General features: G+C 45.2%; 1 protein-coding gene across 1 annotated transcript in view; it reads left to right on the top strand.

The window, feature by feature from the left end:
- Nucleotides 1-542: 542 nt before the first annotated feature.
- The window catches only part of LOC107224605 (protein neuralized), a 60,204-nt gene continuing 45,754 nt past the window's right edge, over nucleotides 543-14,992 (top strand). The window contains exon 1 of the mRNA XM_015664724.2: nucleotides 543-736. Coding sequence (XP_015520210.1) covers nucleotides 691-736 — 46 coding nt within the window. The 5' untranslated portion in view covers nucleotides 543-690. The remainder of the gene's footprint in view (nucleotides 737-14,992) is intronic.

Here is a 14,992-nt window from a genome sequence, read left to right as displayed (position 1 = left end):
AAGAATATAATTCTTTCGTCGTATTTGATTTGGTATTTACCGAAGCTAAGGAATAAATAACGCAGGGAAACAGTGCAAAGTACCTGATATTGCACACAGTTTAAGGTTTCATATCCAACGAGGATTCAGCACCTTGCAACAATTATTCATCCAGGAATTTTTCAGGGTTTAAAATATCGCCGTCAAACCGTAATTATATCGAGCAATCGACAATGACAAGAGTTTTGTTACTTAGATTCAATCGATAAACAATTGTACTTAACTGACAGCGACTCAAGATCAGTCTCATACCTCGCATCCAACGGCTTGTATCCTAAGTTTCAATTCTTTTCTAACATTCAAGAGCAGATACCGCGTACGTGTGTGATTGAAACATAAACGCGTATCCCGGTCTTCGATCAAATCCAACGAACCCGCAGTTTGGCGAGGGCCTCGATCTTCGCTTAGCGCGAAACGGGTTCGAAGCGTTTGAAAATTCCCGCCAAATGTGTAAACAATGGTGCGCGAGTGTAGGCGAGCAGGCTGGCCAATCACGTGGCTCGTGGCAGCCGTCCATCGGTGCTGAGGGTAACGAGATGTGATATTTAGTTAAGAAAAAAAATGTGTCATTATATTACTATCTTATGCCGTTATTTTATTTAAATGTACGATCGTTGAGTGCGGAGTGCGGCTGTTATCCGGAGCCTGCGTATGCTCATCGAGATGGGTCAATCCTCGAGCAACACCGGCCACAGCGGTGAGTAAACCCTGGCTCGTCCAAATTCCCCCTTCAGTTTCTTCTCTTATTCTATTTTCCGTTCGTCTCGACACGCGTAAACCGAGCGTAAACCCGTAGACAGCTCGTCCAGGAATCTTAGCAAATTTCTCCTTTCCCTTCGTCGTTTTTTCCCTCTCCCCCGCCTCTTCTCGCATAATTATATCGCCCCGTTCTTGAGGTACGGAACGCACCAGTCGTCGGTGACATTTGTCACTCCGTCGGAGTTCCGTGCCTTTCTGCAAACAATAATAACCTGTCCGAACTTTGTACCTCTTGCCTCACACGCCGCGGCTGCCAATTGCGCACGTTGCCGATCTGAAATCGCCGAATAAACCCAGTTTCGGCAGCATTTTTACCCCAGAAACATTCCTCACATAACCTATACGGAACCTCGGGTTTTCTACCGTTTTGCATAGTTTTTAGGTTATGTATCTCAGCTCCGTTGATAGTACCGTTATCCCAGGTGGTAACGCACACACGTGTAACCGCCTGGGTGCACACCGTTCTCTGACCTGTGTCCGAATATTTTTCACACATAATCTTGAACGGCCGGAGAAGATCTTGCCGTTCACCCTGAAATTAAATGCGCACACTTTGACACCGTGTGCATATCGTGTGTGTGATCGATCAGTCCGCATATAGAATCCTGCATCGTTGCGGTATAAGAGCTAAACTACCGCCATCTAAAAACGGTAAGTGAGTTGAAACGCACTCGTCGCCTCGGTAAAGAAGATATCTCTACTCTGTGATAAGGCGGAGGGCGTCGATGAAGAAAGAAAGGCCGATTCGCTCATTTCAGTTGATTTGAAAATACTATTTTTAGACGATAATTTACTGGGCGAGAGCTTCAAGATGAGTAAATAAGGCCTGCGAAAATATTCGTGCCATTCTCAAGTATTTCAACACAGTGTTTGCTGCATAGTTGGGGCAATGGTGTAACACGTGTAGCTTGAAATATTCATGATTTATTGTTGAGCCGTGAGATTTTTGTATTTCCTTGACCCCTCGAGGCGTGGAATTTATGCTGAAGAATGTGCGCACAACTTTCATTCAAATTTATGACAAATACGTCACGGACTCCTGCAGTAATCCTTCACACATGTTTTTGGCATGTTCTTCGGCTTGTCCGGTTGTACAGTCTCTAAACCTCGGACCCACCTCAGACCTTACCTGCAAAACTTTGCGCTAATTTAGTGCTTCTCTCCCAGGTACAAACGACCGAGCAAGCCTCTCAATATTCTCTGCGGCCAGAACGCGTTGTTACATCCACATCTGTTATATGCAGTGGCTCTTTGCCTCGGGGATTTCAGGTTCCTTCGCATCACTGCGATAACATTCATTGTACATCGATATCGAAACTCGTGCAGATATTGAAAAGAGCAAATGCATCAGAATCCAATCGAACGCAGATAGAGGGAGAGAGAGTGTCTGAATATCAGTAATTTTTTTTTTTTCTCTACTTTCAAACCTTATCAGTTCGTTCAAAGTGAATGATTCGTATTCTCAAAAAATGTTCAAAGTTTCGATCCTCGGTATATACGAATTTTCGAGCTTGAGAACACCTGTGCTTTCGCGTCGGGACGCCAGTTTCGACGTTGGGCTTGCAAGATGGCCCATCCGGGGCTGAGGAGTTTCCCACCCCCAGAAGCCCCGAAACTCGGAGAACCTCGGCCAGGCTTACCTGTGAGTTTGGAAGTTCGTGCGATGTAAGCTGCAGTGGTTGTGTGGCTGATCGGCTGCACGGCCCTCTTTGAGCTGGTGCAGCATTGCAGGCATAGCCCGAGCCCCACAGATGTTATTGTCATATGGCAGACACGCCGCGCCTCAAGTCCTCAAATAAACCTAAACCAAACTCGATACGGCCATGCACTGCAGCCAGAGGCGATGGTTACACGTAGGTATGTATTAAACGCCTACTTGCGCCCGAGATAAGGGAAAGGCGGTAAGACGGTTCACGACACAAGGACCTTATGCCGTAATTTAAGCACCTATAAATTGTCGCGCAAAAACGAAAGTTCGTAAAATGTACAACTGTGCAATTTGTGCGGATTAGTCTTAACGACGTCACGTCGTGGTGTCGGCATTGCTGGATTTAAACACAAGAAAACGTGCTAGCGGTGTGCTGTTTTTACCTCCAGAACTTCTCCGAAGTCGTTCTCTACAGGTCGTATTACTCTGACTGTGTGCAGGGTCTAACGACTCCTGGAACAACTCTAACTCAGATATGTGCAGGCTGGAATCAAAACCGCGTGTCTGTTAACTGACTCATTATACTGCCGAAGAAGCGTGTTATACAAGTAACGAACGATCAATTAACGATTCCGATTCGAATTAGCGAATTCTTGTTATCTTCAAATCGTCAGGATTTAAATTTCTCTACACACTTTCAAAACTGCATTGAAGTAACTATTATTCGGACTCTCAAGGCTCTTTGTTCAAAAGCTTTCGCACCTAGAAACGCAAAATGGTATACTGTAAAATCGAACGATTACAGAACATGCCCACTTATTATATTCAATCCTTCAAATTTCGATCACGGACTTCCACCGAGTAACATATCGCAAAGCGGCGACCCACTTCTCGTCCGCATGTATTATTATACCGATCCATATAACATCTCGGCTCACCTCCGAGTGCTACAGACGTTCAGACGCGGGCTTTTCCGGAACTGGATAAGAGAAGAAATAAAAAAAAGCTGTGGTTTTACGTAGGGGCGAATGTAACTCGCGATTAAGTAATCGCTATGTTTGTATCTTATACGTGGGATGCTTTCCGCTAGTCTCGACATTCCCGACCGCTTGTAGATACGCGGGAATACACGGACACAACGAGATGTTTATCAAGGCCGCAACAGATTACGAGCTTCCTGCCCTCCGTGAAGAATCACCACCGTGTGTGAAATTCGACTGCGGCTAATAGTCGGAATATCGCAGAGAAATCTGGTTTATTCGCCACAAACTGCGTAGAGATATTGTCAAGTCGCGTCAGTCAGAATTTTATTATTCCTCGAATATCACGAGCAGCTCTGAAACATTCGACATCGCGGCGTATTGTCGCGTCGGTCGATCGTATTTCGGTATACCTGCAAGTACATTTCATCGATCACGAGAGATCTCTTCGTCCTAAAGCGTATACCTGCAGAGCCTTGACAAAGCTGAGTTTCGTTGACCTAGCTGGTAGTACGATCAAGGATCTTGTTGTTGGTTATAGCGTGGCCAAAATGCTCGAGTACAATGCGATCTTTCTTGTGCAACGAAACGCAACGCAGTCCCGCAGTAGGTAGGCAGTCCTTCAAATCTCGGAAGACTTAGCGGGGGTGTATTTTCTTTTTTCCTTCCTCCGTTAGCTGAAATGCAAAATTGCACAAAGGTGGTTTAAAGTTTAAGGTATAAAGTTTAAGGCCTGAAACGGCGGCAAACAGGTACGAGAATCGTTTCAGCTGTTGTTCGATTCGGGATGCTCGTCGCCTGGATCAGCTGAGCGAGAATCGTGGGAGAATTCTTCCCTGCTTCTGTGCATCGTTCGGCAAGATTTACAGCCCCTAGCTATGCGGCTTTCCCGCCAAAATTTCGGCACACAAAGAACAGATTTTGGAGAAATTCGAGTCTACCGATTACTTAACGAAACGAAAAATGTATGCGTGGTGCAAGGAGGACGCTATTCGAGTAGAAAAGCAAACGAGTTGAAAAAATTAGAAACGGACGTATTACGTCGCTTACAAGTTACCGGAAGATGATCACCCATGTTGAGTTCCCCTTTTTCATATCTCGTGGAGCTGCGGCGCGGATAGTGCTTCTTGCATTATATGCCAGACCGGAACTGACACTTGAGTATTTTCCGTGCTTTGTTTAACCGTGATTCCCCGGTCGTTATAAGAGCGGCATGAATCCCGCGGTTAATCACTTCCTGTCCTCCATACCGACAAAATGTAAAAATTAAGAGTTAGGCACGAAGAAAAAAAACTGGTTACCAGTATTTTGCAAACCGGTCTCTATCTTCTTCGGCGGTATAAACGCGTTTATTCGAGGTGACGCCGCTGATGGCGAAACGAACTTCGTCTATTCGATTATAAACTTTGATAGGATCAACAAAGAAAAACGGTGCCCGCTCAATTTTATACGAAGATTCGAAATTTTGCTCAACAACTTTTTTTTTGTTCATTCAACGAAGAGTAGACGCGAAAATTGTGGTGAAAAAATTATCGTACGTCAAGTTTCGAGCTCATTTCGATCTTTCCTTTCGTAAATATCGTAATTTTGAATTCCTAGTGTACGTGATGCGGTGATTCGAGTGAATCCGGATTACTTGCCCGTCTCGTAAACTTTGTTGCGGGAAACTCGCGCGTAGCTAGTTTTGCACCGCGTACATACGTCCGAAAATATCCGGCGTCGCGACGCCCGCTGCACCGACACATACATGGCTTACCAGAGTACGAGTGAAACCGCTTTGGTACGCTCCGTTTAGTAATTTATTTCCGCGTTCGAGTTCGTTGCCACGTGTGTGATGATCGTCCCCTCTTTCGCGTTGTTTATAATCCATTACGTGAAGTCTGTTGCAGTAGTTACGTCAAAGAGTCGTCCAGCTAACGAGACGCGATATCCGAGGAAAGAAAAATCAAAATTTCAACCGCGAAAGTGAGACACATTGTAGATTTTTAAAAAGGGCCACCGAGCTTAGCTCAAGGCTGCAACTACGGTCGAAAAAGAAACGATGCCGACGATGGTTGGACCCGCCGGTGTGTCAGCGGCCGACTCTCGACACGAGTTATACACGCACGAAACTAGGAACAAACACCTTCTCAGATGCGCGTCGTTTTACGGCATCTCCACCGGGTCAACGATGCAATCTTTGGCTAAGCCAGCCAGTCGTCTACGGACGTCAATCGGCTATATATATCGAATTAGGTTACTAACTTAACTTCAACCCTATCTCCGAAACATCGTCAGGGATATCTATAGCTTTTTTTCACTCGCATGCTGCAGCAATAATCAACGCCTGAATTGTAAACAATGGACCCACATCAACGATTTTTCCTGATAGATCAAATATTTATACAGACGTATAATAAACTCAGCTTTCCAGCTGTCTTATAGGTTTAACGCAAGACGAAAAATATGACTATTCCATAATTTTTTTAGCGATTGCATTGTAGACCCGTTTTTATTACGCGCGAAATGTCAAAAATCCCGTAATAAGTTCTTCAATTTGTCAAAAATAAATTTATAATAATTAATAAAGATCGATTGCTCGATGCTTAAAACTTGTCGTACTTTCAAGTGCACTGAGAAAAATTTCATTTGTTACAGCAACTAGAAAAATTCAGTGAAACAGGTATCGTTAAAAAAAACTGTTTGAATATTGTTGGAATGTCGAAAAACGAGGTACACGTAACCATTTTGCGCTATTGTCAATCCTTTGTTGGTAATTGCAACGCAAAATCAGTTTCTTTGGCTTACTCTACTTTTTTTTAGTTAAATCAGACCTTAACGTCAATTTAATGTTGCACAAGCATTAAATTTTCATAACAGTTACAAGAAAATATAGTAACGGATACTAGACTTTCCGGTAACAGTTACGAAACTAATTTTCATTTTGTATCTAGAATTGTATTTTTCGATTGAGGTAAAAAATGAAAATAGTTAAGGACTGAGCGGTAACAGGAATGAAAAACTTCTCTCAGTGCGCATACCTCAAGTCGAGTAATCGGATACACGATCACATCAGTTATAAATCGATTTTGCCGCGTGTTTCAAATAAAATTCGACGAAGAAAAGCTTGACGGATGGAGAGCTTTCACGATTGGCCAATCTCCATCCCCGCGGCCTTCGGAATCGTCGAAATGAAAGGATATATTCAATTTTGGGGGTCGCAATTCCGTTGCGTGAGAACGCGATCGATCGTCTTGAATCGGTATCGAGGGTGTAAATAGCCCTCGTTGACAGGAGGCCAAGTCGAGCGGGTTCGCCTAGCTATCGAAGCTCTATTCCGAGTGTGCAAGGTGTTCGGTTCGCTAATTTAAAGTTTAAGTCTGGACGGGTCGCGTGTGCCAGGCGGGGCACGGTGGGACCTTTTCCAATTGACGTCACTCACGCTCTTCCTCCTCCTCTTCTTATTCTTATTTTTCCCGTTGTTCTCCCTCCTCTTTACCCCTCTTTACCCGGCCGATTATTTTCTCCTTTTTCTCTCCGTCCTTGTCTTCCAGCCGTCTTCTTACTCTCCTCCTCCTCTACCCTCCTCTCCTTCTCGGTCTCTCCCTCTCTCCGGCTTCCGCAGCTCTCCTCGTCTCGAGTCTAGAATAAGAACCGACGGTGTAAGTTTAGGCTGGCGTATTGCAACTCCCTGCACCCGGAATAGCTTCCGCAGACTCCCTCCCCCGTATCTCTGATTAGATCCTTCTCTCGCTGCTGCTGCTGCTGCTGCTGCTGGTGATGCTTGATGCGGCTACATGTGTCGGGCGAGGTGCCCTGACGATGAGCTAAAGCCGCCTCCGGCCGCCGGCCAAGGGTCCGTAATTTCATACCGCCGTTCTCGCAATAAATTGCCCCTCAATGAAACTCGGCTCGAAGATCAGAAGCAAACGTTCCTTCCGTCTGTCGACTTGTAGTAGCGGTCACAAATTTCCCGAGGCTGATATGCGGGGAAAAAGGTTCAATTGAGGGTCAATTACGGGTTAGAGAAAACTGAATTGTTTCTGATTGAGCTGCGGCAGAAATTCGTTCTCACGCGGTGCACAGATTTTTTAGATTTTCATTACAATTACTCAATTTTTTGCAAAATTTCGAAACTCTCAATATCTCGAGTTTTATCACCGATCCAACTTGACATCGGCTTGATTGAGGAAAGTTGTGCAACGCATCGAGACGCGATTGTCACTTGAAATAGCAAACAATAAAAATCCAAGTCCCTTTCTAACGAGGTCTCGAGTTCGTTTCGTTTAATCCTTGCTCCCTCTGTCATCTCTTTTTCACCCCGTTAAAATTCCCCGGGACCCTCGTAATTAAGGAAACCACCCTCTGGTGCGCACCGATTCCGTTTAGGGTTAGCTTCGGTGAAAAAAAGGCGAAAAAAAAGATACGGAGACTGTGTACGTGTCGGAAGGGTTGGTCACGTACAAGCTTACACCACGTATCTATACGAGAGAAAAAAAAAAAACTTGTACAAACGTGTACTTATATAAAACGGGTATGAAAAAAATGTGTACAAAGTAGAGAAAACAAATGTCACCGTGGGGAAAAAGAGAGATGCGGACCAACGCGGTTGGGGTTTTTTGGAATTTTTTTAACTCGTGATTCGGAGGCCTCATTCGGGGTCTCATTGTTTAGGAAAAGGGTTGAACGCACCCCCGCGACTCGGACGATGATGCAACTTGGCAGAATCATTCTATTCGTGCATAAGGGGTTGTTCGCTGCTGGGTGCGGCTTAATGAATTCGGACTGGGAATCTAGGCACTCGGTTATACGGAGGCGGATAAAAATTGAGTTCAAATATTCGAAGAATCCGAATCCGCCGGCGACATTCCTTCGTTTGACAAACGCGTATCGGATGTTTCGTTTTTGTTTTATTCTTTTTTAAAACGTTCATTCCTGACATTTCTGCGAATCGGCATTCTCGGCTAGACAAATTGTAAAAGGGTTCAGCTGCTGCCCCGGACCCTCCACGTTATACGGACGATCAGGCTCTTCTCACAGCCCGCGAGCCCTGCCACTCAAGAATAATGGAGTGCGTGCAACGGGGTGCTATTTTTGCGACTTTTTAGTTTCTAGAAACTATAAATAATCAATGTTATTTTCGGGCGTCGAGTGACGACGCGAATCAACGACCGGATTGAGCAACGCATCCTCCCTTTATAGCTCTTCGCGAACAATTTTTAGGCTACCTCGCCGGGAAATCCAACCGTAAAACATCGCTTATTTTTTATCATTCGATTTTTCATTAACATACTTTCCAGCTTTTCTCATTGCACGAATATGACGATGTATGTACGTGTAGTTTTTAGACATTCGATTTCTGATTCGTACAAACTTGAATATCAAAAACAACTGTCAATTTAATGCGTAGCGATCGTGGCCGTTGGCGATATTACTTTGCAAAAAGTTGGCGGCATGTGCTGCCGATGAGCTGGCTGCTGCAACGGCGTCTGCATTATTCCTCATATTCTTTCGCTTCTCATTCATTACTCCGCCCCTCGCTTCATCCCCCGTTTCGTCCAGCAGTTTCTTCTTCTCCTTCTCCGCCACCCTCGACACTTTTCCTTTTCTTCTCCCTCCGTCGAGCCGTGCGCGGGATCTCTGAATGCCATGCTTATTACTCGCGACTCAATGCGAAGTACAACGCGAAAGGGGTACACGTATATGCGATGCAGCGGCAGAAGAAGAAGCGAATTGCACCTGGTGCTCAACTTCGTGTATTATAATCTCTATACGTATACACCTATGAGTGATGCATGCGACCGACGCGCTTTACAGCTGATACTCGCCCGGGAGGTTTCACTCTATTTCATTATTTATCATCACTTCGATCTTTGACTGGGAAATAAAATTTCGAACTAATTCGCACGGCTCGTTGTTTCGGAGCGTTTTCATAACAGCTGCTTTAAGAATTAGCCCGTCGAAGACTCGGATACCTGAATTTCATCTTTTTTCTTCACCGCGGAAACTTCGCAACCGTTGTAAATATTATCGACGTATCAAAAAATTGCTGTTCGATTCCTGATCAGGTAGTTCAAATATTACAAATTGTTTTTTCCCAAAACCCTTGATGGGAATTATGAGCATCGTTGTACAATTTTACGGTTGAAATATATAAATGAAACAGTTTAGCTAATGAAGTGAAAACTTACGCGATGTTCGTTCAATTAATTTTTGAACCGCGCGGTTTCAGCAGTTCTGTAGGACACGTTGGGATTAATTCGGTGATATAAATTTGCATCATAGAAACGAACGCTGAATATAAAACAGAAACTCTGTTCATATGATTGCATACGAGAAAAATACGAAGAACGACGTGACATCGTTCGTGCCATTCAGCGTGTGTGACAAATTTCAAAACGCATATCTCAAGATCAATTATTTGAATCGTAATTCGATTTCACGCGAGCGTTAATCAGCGTAAAACCCGATCCCGCGAAGCCTCTTTTAAATACTCGACTCGAAATTGAGTAGGTATATCGCGTTGCGAGGTGGGCGGCGATTAATAAACTGCCAGCGTAAAATTTCAACGCAGTTAATCCCCCTCCGGGTGCACTGCGGAGTTGGGATAATATGCAGCCAGCCACGCGACGTGGTCCCGGCGGTCGCGTGGCTCCCGCAGGAGAAGAGAAGGAGAAAGAGAGGGAGAGGGAATTCGAGTCTGGAGGAGAGAGGAGAGAGGGCCCTGCACCACCTGCCGCAGACGGGCAGATGTCCGTCCGTCCGTCGCGTCGTCGTCGTCGTCGTCGTCGATTCGACGCAGCAGCCAGCGACCCCGAAACGGCGTCGTTCGTCGCGCGGTTCTTCCGCCCTGGATGGACGCGTCCGGAAATCGGTTGCAGGCGATGACCGGGTGTCACGGCCTCGGAGAGAGATCGAATTATGATCGGGTTCGTCGATAATAATCTCCCGATGCGTCGTCGCAGCCGACGAAAGTGTAAACCTGTTGCAACGGAAAATGGGGGCGTACGTGACGCGACTGATCAGCACCTTCGGTGTCGCTTCGATGCAATTGCGAGCTTACTTTGTACCTACTTAGACTCTTGTACTTTCCACTTGCGCTCTCCCGATTGTCGCTTTCGGAAGACGGGAGGAGAAAACTTCTCGTCTGCACCCGGGGCGATGCTTCGCGGTCCAAACGCGATATCGATAATTAATTATAATCTTACATACTCGAGATTGTCGATGTGTCGTTATTGATTAACCGAGGACCGCCGTCGCGACATGTCAAAGTTTTTAATTGCAAACTGCGGTCGATGGTGTTGTAATATGCGACAGTCGATGATAGTGTGATTTAGTCTACTTGCAAACATGGGGTAGTGCAAGAGATGCCGCTGGTCGTTTTTATTGGATTCTTCTCGGCAGCAAGACGCTTGCTAATCAGTTACGAAGACAATCTCGAAATTGAGGTTACGAAGATTCGACGAATTGCCGAATTGGAGGTGATCCCGACTTTAGTGCGAGTTTGTCAACTTTTGGTGGGATAGAAGTTAGTAACGGTAACGGAACGAAACAGTTTACAACAAAACGTTATTTGTCGATTTTGTGAAAGCTTTGCAAGAGCTGAATTATCAAGACACGACTCTGTATTATAGTTAACTGAATTTTAGGTGATCCTCAAATTTTTAAATAACAATTTTTTCTCAACATGCACGAACGTTTCAACAACCCGAATTCGCACTCCCTGAATATCAGTTAGCGCCGATCACCCGACGGGCCCAAAGTTTAACAAACCTCTCACAATTTGAAAGCACCGAACGATCGGAACGTGGCATACGATCGACGTAAGCTGCAGCTTATTTGAAATATAATTTCTATCGTAACGGTCGCGGGCTGCGAAGCCGAAGGACCCTCGGACAGGAGCCAAAAAATGTTGGCGATGCGGGACTGTGGACGGCGATCCTGTTGTCAAGTGAAGGTATATCAAGCGCAAAAGCGAGCCCGACAGATGTTGGGAATTTCGAGATCGACGAAGATGGAGCCGCCGCATGGAGACGCGAAGACAATGAGTCTGCTGCACGCTGCTGGCGCGTGGCACGCCGTCCTTAGGGCCCCTCGGGCCCGCTCGGTGGGGGTAACTGTGGGACTTCGAGGACCGCTTCTCTTTGGGTCAGGGAACCCGACTCGGTCTCACCCATACGCCGATCTAGACTCCCACCACCTCGCCGCGACGCAAACCCCGTCTACCTATATGTATAATGCGCTCCGGGTATATAATTATCAGGATTGACCGAGGCGATAAAATTTAATGAAAAATTCCTTTTTTTCTTTAAACCATATCTTGATCGATTATTTTTATTTATTTGTTTTTTTTTCGCGTCGGCTAAGAGAAGACTTCGTTTCGATTCAGCATCAAGCTCTCGACACTCCTCGAGATGGACTTTTTTTTTCTCTCTTCTCCTTTTCCCGTCGCAATGTTTATCGATAAATGGTCAGAGAAAACAGAAACGTTTCAAAAGTCACCAGCAACGGTATTTGCGTTAATTTATATATATACACTGAGAGAAATTTTTCGTTCCGGTTACCGCTCAGTTCTTAACTATTTTCAGTTTTTATCACAATCGAAAAATACAGTTTTAGGTAAAAAATGAAAATTAATTTTCTAGCTGTTACCAGAAAGTCTAGTAGTATCCGTTACTATTCTTTATCATTACGATCACTGTTACTATATTTTCTTGTAACTGTTGCGAAAATTTAATGCTTGTGCAACAATAAATTGATGTTAAAGCCTTATTTAACTAAAAAAGTAGAGCAAGTCTCGCAAACTGATTTTGCGTTTCAATTACCAAAAAAGGATCAACGATAGCGCAAAATGGTTACGCGTGCCTCGTTTTTCGTAATCCCAACAATATTCGAACAGTTTTTTTTAACGATACTTGTTTTACTGAATTTTTCTAGTTACTGTAACAAATGAAATTTTTCTCAGTAGACCTTACAAGATAGACCGTATTATACAGACATCTTGAAATCCACTTAATCGGTACAATTATGTACGAAACCTGCAGGCTTTCAGCCTACGCTCGGTGTTTCGATCCCCACCTTTCTTCGCTGCATTTTTATTTTCTACTTTCAACCGCTTGTCGAGTTCCTGAGTGAGCTATTTCGGGGTGAAAGATGAAACGCTACGTGGGGATGCTGCGAGTATAACGGCAGTCGCTGGTTCATAACGTGAAAGATATACATATTTCTTTTATAGATAAAAACCCGCTAAACGTATCGGGCCTTATGGTCCTCTTTCTGGGCCTTACCAGCTGACACTGCACTCCGTGTTGCTGCACGCGGTTATTTTTTGATACATACCTACACACAGTGTATATATACCTATAATTTTTTGAACTATTTTTTTTTTTCAACTCCGTTTCTTACCTGCTTCACGTTACTTTTATCTTTTATTCTTTCTCCTTTTCCTCGTACACCGCATACGCGATTAATGATTCTATTCCGAGCAATTTCTCACGCGGCATCGTCGACAGGTCCCTACTTTTATTTCACAATCAGATCGAGAGATACTGCCAGATTAATTGCGTGCCGCCGTTGGCCTCAAGTCGCAAATTATTCACAAACCGGCAACGCAATTACGCGAGGTTCTCGTATGAAATATTAAGCCTTCTGCCCGCTTCGCAATCACGAATACCTAATAAATTCACACGCGTGTCGCATGGTGCCAAATTTGTGCAAAATTGTTTCCGTCAATGCCGAACTACGTCGTTTAAAAAAAATTTCGATTTGACGAGATGTACACGAAGCACGTGGCGATGGAGTTAGTCAGACCCTTTTCAACATTCACCTCACAGCGCCGCAGCTGTTGCAGGGAATAAGCAATTACTCGTTGATTTTTGTGCTGGACACGTAAAACCGCGTGCGGTGAACTTCACCCTGCAAACGCCGAGTCTTCGTTGACCGCGGTCTTTCCTCTCTAAAATTAGTTGGTAGGTAGGTACCTACTCTCGTCCGACAAATATTCATTCCTCAATCAACAAAGAAAGGAAAAAAATTAAAAAAAAAAAAACCCAACAAATCTCAATATCACGGATTCCCACAATAATTTGATCTGAAATCAGATACGATTTTTCCCAGCAACCGACCGCACATCCACGGATCAACCAATCTTTGGCTTCTTCTGACCGACGTACACAATGCCTGTCATCGTTAAGGACCGATTGTTGCGTTGTTTACGATTTTTCGGACAAATGCGACAATTTGCTGTATCAACTTTGCCGGGGCTGTGGTCAGTTCGGACAGAGGGTCAGTCCCCGGTATCGAGTGCAGGGCATTTCAGAATCGAGGAAAGGGTCTCTATCGCATTCGCGGTATCTGTTCGTGACACATGTGACAATATTCCCCAAACGCGATTCGGCCAGTGGTCAGTTCCCTCTTAAACCAGACAGCGGCAACCCCATTGACCTCTCAACAATGAATCGACGTGGTCATCCATTGTGATACGAGGATTAGAATTGTTCCCTTGGACGAAAAACACACGTGCTGCATATGGAGCCGCATCGGCGTGGTTTTCGGTTGGACTGGGCCTCCGAGGATCGGAGAAACAGAGAATTACGTGAGAGTAACGACGTTCGGTGATTGCTTACTCTTTTCTCACGTTCGCATTTCCAAGTTCAAGAAGAAAGAGAGAAGAAAAAAATGTGAAAAACCTGCGATCGGTGCGTTACGAGATCTCAAGCTGGAACTTTTAAGAATTCCCAACCAGCGTAGAGGTAATCGCCCTAAAGACCGAGATAAAAAATGAAACTCTAGCTTAGAGGGAAGACCCGCAAGTCGTAGGCGTCTAGTTTTCCGAACAGTTAGGAGCGATTCAATGCGTGCAGGATAGGCGAGATTTTGTACGCGTGCCAGGTCCGCTCGGTGACCTTTCGGGGCTTTGGGACCTGAGCGTCCCGGAAAAAAGTATAATAAAATCCCACTACAGTGCGCCAGAATGACGAGAAAACTTCTCAGTTTCCCTGCAAACAAAGAAAGACTCTACACGTCCGATTTATCGCCGGACTGAACGCAGCACCGTAGAGTTCCTTCGATCGTAGTAGTCCTTTTCAATGGAAGTCAGGTAGTTGCACCGAACAACCTTCTCCAAGAAAGCGTGCTGCAGGCTCACCGAAGGCACCGTTCATCTTTCCGCGACTTGGGTAGGTAGCCACCTTGTCTGAGCTGCGCTGCACGTGCCGACCGCGACGAGTGGAACCAACCAATAACAATCCTGGCTCAACCTGATGCTGCTATGTGGAATGGATTCGACTGCGGCAGTTCCGTTGCGTTTTTGGATTATTCGCAGCACAATACCCAGTGGCTGATGCTCCGCTCCTTCTTCCTTTTCGCCTGGAGAATTTCAATTTATCAAATCCACCGCCTCTCTCTCTCTCGCTCTTTCTCTCAACGGACCGAGAAGGCGGCGCATGTCACGGACCCCGCGAGGGTTACATCGTATTGCGATATCCTGTCAGAGATCGGGATGCAGATCGCGGTGTTACTAAGCGGAGGTTCTTCGTCTGCGGCAACGACGTATGGTGTATGGCTTCGGTAAATAAGGGAACTCCTG

The sequence above is a fragment of the Neodiprion lecontei genome, chromosome 6, assembly GCF_021901455.1.
Source record: "Neodiprion lecontei isolate iyNeoLeco1 chromosome 6, iyNeoLeco1.1, whole genome shotgun sequence".
Taxonomy (NCBI): domain Eukaryota; kingdom Metazoa; phylum Arthropoda; class Insecta; order Hymenoptera; family Diprionidae; genus Neodiprion; species Neodiprion lecontei.
This window is presented reverse-complemented; position numbering and strand designations above follow the sequence as displayed.